The following is a 7,098-nucleotide window of genomic DNA, read 5'->3' as shown; positions in this document are numbered from 1 at the left end:
GATAACATTTGTAAAAATGAAACAATTTGCAAGTTATGGTACAGTAAGTTAATTACAAACTAAGATGGCTTGTTTGCTGGTCATCTTTTTGTAATGTGCCTGAAACACAAACTACCCTGTTAAAATGAACAAGATCATCAGATTATGGGCAAATAAAAATAAACTATACATTTACAATTACATTAGATTTATGCAAAATCTGAATTAACCTGGCAAGGCCATTTCTGGATAAAATACACTTTGCTCTCTCTGGGTTGGAAGAAAATAAACCTAAAAAACAATCAAACAAACAAGACCAGTGTTGCTCAAAGGTGTATATATATATATATATATACACTCTTTTGATCCCGTGAGGGAAATTTGGTCTCTGCATTTAACCCAATCCGTGAATTAGTGAAACACACACAGCACACACTAATCCCGGCGCAGTGAGCTACAACAGAGGCGCTCGGGGAGCAGTGAGGGGTTAGGTGCCTTGCTCAAGGGCACTTCAGCCGTGGCCCACTGTCCGGTTACAAGTCCAGAGTGCTAACCAGTGGGCCACGGCTGCCCCATAACCATCAACACACAGACACATTTAATAAAGAGTTTGACAAAGCTTTATGTACTTTCCCCTTTATTAGGAAACCTTCTCTGAGTGTAAAGATCTCGTGTACAGATGTGTACTGAGCACTCTTGAGGTTGCAGTGCACTTCACACTACACAATTCTGTTTATCTTTTAACAGTTCCAGGAAACAGCGCCCCCTAGAGACGGTTTGATTTTTAAAGCTCTGCATCTCCAGGAATCAGCTCCGAGTACGCGACGGAAACCTTCATGCTATATTACATCCAGTGTGTGTGAGAGGTGGAGGGTCACGATTAGGGTCTCCATTCGCCATTTATAACCCTTTAGCAGCAGGACGTCCATGACTTCTGTCCGTCTCAGGGGGTGCTGATTTTTATTCCAGACAAAGTCTACACAGAACACTACAAGCACTCAACAGACATGATGAGAGTATTGTGTCGTTGTGAAATCAGCTGCCAAGGAGTCCAACGCCACATGGTCTCCAGAGCTCATCTGAGGACCGCCAGAGCACCGTCCTTTGGCTGGATCAAGTATGGGGAGCGTCCTCTCGACCTCTCCCTCCACACATCGTGTGGAAAACACTTCAAGTGTTGTCAGCGTAAAAGCCGGTCAGTCGTGGAGAAACAACACAAACACAAGAACTGAAGGCTGCCCTTACAAAAGAAGGGACCCTTATAACGGATTAGTATGTCGTAAGGTTTATGCCATTTCTTACGTTTTTTTTTTTTTTTTTTTTTTTTTTTTAATTAAAAGTTAACCAAAGTCAACTTCCAGCTGTAAGAACAGTAGTTCACAGTTTGAGAATGTGTCTGTGTGTCTGTGTGTCTGTGTGTCTGTGTGTCTGTGTGTCTGTGTGTCTGTGTGTCTGTGTGTCTGTGTGTCTGTGTGTCTGTGTGTCTGTGTGTCTGTGTGTCTGTGTGTTTCACTGGAGCATGGAAAGCTTAAATGTCCGCTTCCTCAAATGCATTCGGGTGTCCCTGCAGCCTCTCCATGATGTGGCTGTTAGAGGGCGCGTTAGTGAAGAGTGTCCCTGTGAAGGCCTGCGTGCCCTTAAAGACGTGCCTGATGACCTTGCAGGAGCCCAGGTCCTCAATGCGGAAGCCCAGGTGACGCACCGGCTCCTCCATCTTTAAGACACTGTCGCTGGAGATGTAGCCAAAGTGCTGACCATGGGACAGGGGAGAAGCGATAAGAACCTTAAATCATCGTCTTCTCTCAAAAAAAGCTTAAATAGACCTTTTTCACACCAGCCATTTTGGTACTTTAATGAAGTCTCTTCAGTTTGTAGCAAAATCAGAACCTTAATTATTGTCATTAGTAACACCTGGGCCTGCCATACATTTCGTGTCAAAAATGGCTGCAGTGAAAAAGGCTTTTTAGCATTTTACATATAGCATTACAGCATTCATCCCAACCATTAATTACATAAAATCTTCCAACTGAGTCATGCAATAACTATGACTTCATGTCAATTCAAAATACTTATTACACGGCTCGGGACTTATTTTCTGATAATGACTGGTTGACAATTCATTATCCCTTACTTAATTTAAACATACATCACATGGGAATCTAGCCTTTATACAAAATTTAACCAACAACTGAACATAAATCTACATCAAGTCAGAATGAGAACATCGCACACACATTCAAACACAAACACAAACACAAGTGTTTCTGATGTCAAGAACATGACGATGATGCTTACCGCTAGCCCTGTAGTGGGATTTATGAAGTCCGCCCAGAATCCACCTCTCCATAAAGTGAAGCATAATTCTTTAGCACCGCTAACAAACTGTAAAACAGCACAAATCAGTACATAGACACATTATTTTCACAGCACTAATGATACATAATAATAATAAAACCAAAGACACATACTAGCCATATCAAATATGTTGATGTATTATCAAGCTGTACAACCAGAACATCTAAACAATTAGGACCAGGCAAACTTAATTACAGGGAAATTGACTGCAACCCCAAATCAGAAAAAGTTTGGACATTGGAGAGAGAGAGAGAGAGAGAGAGAGAGAGAGAGAGAGAGAGAGAGAGAGAGAGAGAGAGAGAGAGAGAGAGAGAGAGAGAGAGAGAGAGAGAGAGAGAGAGAGAGAGAGAGAGAGAGAGAGAGAGAGAGAGAGAGAGAGAGAGAGAGAGAGAGAGAGAGAGAGAGAGAGAGAGAGAGAGAGAGCCAGGATTGGGCATGTCATTGTAGCATGTCATCTTTAGCCCAGTGAGTCCATGATTTCCAAAAAGAATTTCAAATTTTGATTGTCTAACCACAAGACCTTTTCCCATTTTACCTCAGCCCATTTTAAACAAACTCATAAGACAGTGGTATTTCTGCATCTTAATACGGTGGAGATACGACGGTGGTATTTCTGTATCTAAATACAATTTTGGCTGTTGCATGGTTAAGTTTATACTAGCATTTCTGAATTGAGTATCAACCTGTGCTCATAGGCAATGGTTATCAAAAATTTTCCTGAGCCCATACAATGATTTTCTTTACAGAAACAGGTCTGGTTTTAATACAGTGCCATCTGATGTCCAAAAGACCACGGCCATCCAATTGTTTTTCAGTTCTATCCCTTGTTTGCTGGATTCTCTGAATATTTAATGATATGATGTACTGTTGATGGTGAACTTTGCAAATACTTCACAATTCCATGTTAAGAAGTATTAAAATTACACGGCTTCATCATTTTTCCACACAGGTTTACATAAAGTGATGGATATCCCTACATCGTTACTTCTACAGTAAGAGACTGCCTCTCTGGGATGCTCTTTTTCATACCGAATCATGTTGCCAGTTACCCTAATTAGTTGTGAAACATTCCTCCTTTTGTTTTCTTTATCATTAACACAACTTATCCACCATTTTGTCGCCCCCATCCCAACTTTTCTTTGAAACGTGTTGTGGGATCAAATTCAAAATGAACATAGTCATACAATTTGTCATTTTCAACATTTGACATGTTGTCTGTGTCCTTTTTGCAGCTAAATAGGAGTTTAGGAGATTTTGCAGATTATTGAATTCTGGTTTTATTCACATTTTACACAACGTCAAAACTTTTTCTGATTTGGGGTTGTAATACGAAATAACTACAGTACTCAATCATGGTAAATACTACAATACAGTATTTTACATGCATCATCCAATATGTATATCTGTCTGCTTGGCCCACCTTATCTAAGAGCCGTTGCCTCTCAAGGTCCAAATCCTCACCCTCCATTCCCAGGGTCTTCTGTGTCACCGTGACAATGGTGACACTACCAGCAGGGGCTGCTGGGAAAAACAACTCCAAATCTGGAGACAGGAAGCACAAAATGGACGACTCATGAGGGGATCTGATGGATCAAGCACTCTTGTCCAGTTTACCAACACACAACCATGGGATGACAAGAATAATCATCTAACACATAGCAGGTTTATGTTTGTCATCACCTTAATTCAATATCGTCATTGGTAAGAGTAATGTACTAATCACTTAGTAGTAGACTAGTGCACAACATGTTTCAAGAATTGCATCATACTTGTCCAAGCATTGTTTTCAACTTGGCAGTTTCAGAGCCCACGTCTATGAGGTGTGGACTTTCCATTCATGAATCATGCATTCCTAACTCATTACACATGTTTGGAAACCAAATTTACCAGATTCTTAGATACCTAATTCTTAGATTAACTCATTTTCCATAGGAAAATTATTTGTTGTTCTTAAGAGGACTTTTCAGTTTGCAGTAACAGCTGAGCACTCTGTGACAAACCTTTTTTTAGCAGCTCTGGGCACGGGTGCATTGAGCACTCGATGTTTGAATGGTCAAAGTAATGTTCAGCTCGGTTTACTCGCTGGGCCACCAGAGGAATTTCCTTTCCCTTCACAGACAAACAACAACATAAAAACACGAATGAGCACCTCAGTGCTAACACAGGTCAAACGAGAGCATGAATAATCACTAAATGCTTTCCCATTCTGGGGTGTGTTTTCCAAAACCCAACTCAGTTGGTTGGCAATGGGAAATTACATTACATTACATTAGGCTGACGCTTTTTAACCAAAGCGACTAACAACATGGTAAACAGTACGTTTTGGAACAATTCTCACAATTTTAGGACAGTTTAAAAAAAACATTAGAGTACAGTAAGAATAAGTGCGTCGGTGAGTGCTGTTTTTAACAGTTACTTGTCAGTTTAAAACGGCTGGTGAGTGCTAGGATCAGTAAGACTTGTTGTAAGTGTTGCTATGAGAGTAGATGTTCTCTAAAGAGCTGGGTCTTCAGGAGTTTTTTGAAAGTGGAAAAGGATGTCCCTGCCCTTGTATTGCATTGCAACCAACAAAGTTGCTAACTTCGTTTGCGGGAAAACGCACCCCTGCCTAGAAGGGTTTACATGGATAGTTTGTCGTTTTGATTAAACTGTTCCAATCAAGGTGGTTATGTGTGTCATTTTTGTTTCGATTGAGCCATTTTTCCGATTCTTTTCCTACTGTGACGGTACATTCAAACCTGATTCTTACCTGAAACTCGGACACAAACTGTGCCAGCACAAACTCGTGTCTCTCGCTGCTGGACGTGGCGGACAGGACATCGGGGACCGTCCGATGGACCGGGACCTTCAGCTGGGTCCCTGTGCCCTCTAGGTGACAGGCAAAGCCTACGTTGCCTGGCAACTGAAAACGCTGGTCCTGTGGACCAAATGGTCCCATGTGCTCATCGGGCCAGATAGTTCTGGGTCCTGCGGACACAAGACATGAAGGAATCTAAACAACTCTTTTCTCTCTGACAAATCATCTTAACAGTTTAAAAGTATAAAACTTTGCACTGGTATTTACACCCTAACGTACACCCCTCAGCTGTGCTATATTCACGATAGAACGGCCTCTCGCGGTTTATTGATTAAATATATACAGTGATGGCCAAAAGTGTTCATACCCCTGGCAAATATTGATTTAATGTTGATTTTCTCTTAACCAATATGTTTGTTCTGGCTGAAAATTACACTGCCACATGCCAAAGTGCCTATAGAAAAGTATTAGTTTTGGGTGTTTTCCAGAAAATGGGACCTGGTGACCTTCTCAATGTAAATGGTAACACCATTGCAGGGGCTACATTAAGATTTTTGAAGGAAAGGATCAGACAGTCTGCCCGAGAGACCGGTCCCAATAAGCTGCATTGGAGCATTAAACCACACAATGATCCAAAACATACAGCCAAACAAGGCAAGAAATGGTTAACAAAGAACAACATCAACATTTTAGAGTGGCCCAGCCAGACTCCAGACCTCAATCAGTCAAAAAAAGTGAGCACAAGGCCAGAGTGATGGCAAATAATTGTTCCTGCCTCTCAACCTGGATTACTGCTAAAAAGGTGCGGCCTACAATCATTGTGGAGACATGGGGAGGCTTGATAGGTATTATAAGAACCATTTAGAGAGCTGTGATGGCAAATAAAGATGTTTCCACTGGTTGTTTTAAAAGGGTATGGATAATTTTGGACATGCCATTTTTCATAAAAATGTAAAAAAACGCTTCTTTATCTGATTCCATGTTTCTACCACATTGTCTTACAACCTTTTGACATGTAATGTGGCAGTGTCATTTTCAGTCAGAACAAACATATTTATAAAGAGAAAATCAACATTACACACACACACACACACACACACACACACACACGCACCTGTATCTTGTGACGATACAACTACATAGGGCTCGTCTGACCCTGAGGACCCTGCAGCAGAGAATGCTCTAGCGAGAGGCACCCTCTGGGCAACATGAATCCCGGAGATCTGTGACACCAGTCTAGCTCTTCGGCACAGCACCTATATGGACACATGGTGGGGGTGTTACATGTATTAAGTCGACTCGATGCACTCAGCTCATATTGTCAGTTAAATTATGTGTGCAATGGTTTGGATACTTACACTTGCCATCCTGGTGAAGCTTGGCCTTCAAGCTCCACGGAAAGTGCAAAAGGCTAGTGGCTTGATGCTTGAAAATAAAGAAAGATGTGTAAACCAACATGTCACTATGTTTACAGCAAAACTGTAAACTCGAAAAAGAAAAGCAACATGACGTAACACGTTGGTTAGCTAGATAGCTAACCATAATTAACGATGCTAGTTAACGCCCACTGAGTAATTATTTGTCAGAGAACAAAGACTAAAGATCTTCTAAACATGACAGTAAGTGATTTGCAACAGAAAATCACAACCGTTGATAATGCAAAGGCAGATTTCGATATAACTTCAACCTTTGGTGCTCGTTACTTGACTTGAGGTTAGCACTAGCTAGCTGTTAGCTGAAGTTACATAATAACAAAACACTGTAGCCTTTGCTTGCTTGCTCGCTAAAACCCCATATCGACAGTTAAAGTGTTTGACAACAATCGACGATGGATCTCCAACAGAGTTTACAAGGCACGATTAATTTCCTGTACACTTTCATCGTGAAGCAGAAACTTTAAACGAACTGTCTTTTACTACCAAGCAAATGGCTGGCGCAACTCTTGTTTTTGTTTGGATCAGATCACT

The 7,098-nt window shown here is 41.2% G+C and overlaps 1 protein-coding gene across 1 annotated transcript in view; it reads right to left on the bottom strand.

Moving 5' to 3' along the window:
* Positions 1–599: 599 nt before the first annotated feature.
* The window catches only part of mmadhca (metabolism of cobalamin associated Da), a 6,746-nt gene continuing 247 nt past the window's right edge, over positions 600–7,098 (bottom strand). The window contains exons 2-8 of the mRNA XM_042081062.1: positions 6,490–6,556; positions 6,246–6,387; positions 5,084–5,301; positions 4,335–4,443; positions 3,755–3,876; positions 2,275–2,361; positions 600–1,729 (exon numbers count right to left, since the gene is read on the bottom strand). Of these exons, the coding sequence (XP_041936996.1) occupies positions 1,508–1,729; positions 2,275–2,361; positions 3,755–3,876; positions 4,335–4,443; positions 5,084–5,301; positions 6,246–6,387; positions 6,490–6,498 (909 nt within the window). The 5' untranslated portion in view covers positions 6,499–6,556 and the 3' untranslated portion in view covers positions 600–1,507. The remainder of the gene's footprint in view (positions 1,730–2,274; positions 2,362–3,754; positions 3,877–4,334; positions 4,444–5,083; positions 5,302–6,245; positions 6,388–6,489; positions 6,557–7,098) is intronic.

This window comes from Alosa sapidissima, chromosome 23, assembly GCF_018492685.1.
Source record: "Alosa sapidissima isolate fAloSap1 chromosome 23, fAloSap1.pri, whole genome shotgun sequence".
Taxonomy (NCBI): domain Eukaryota; kingdom Metazoa; phylum Chordata; class Actinopteri; order Clupeiformes; family Clupeidae; genus Alosa; species Alosa sapidissima.
The sequence above is the reverse complement of the archived record's forward strand: the minus strand, read 5'-3'. Positions and strand labels throughout refer to the sequence as shown.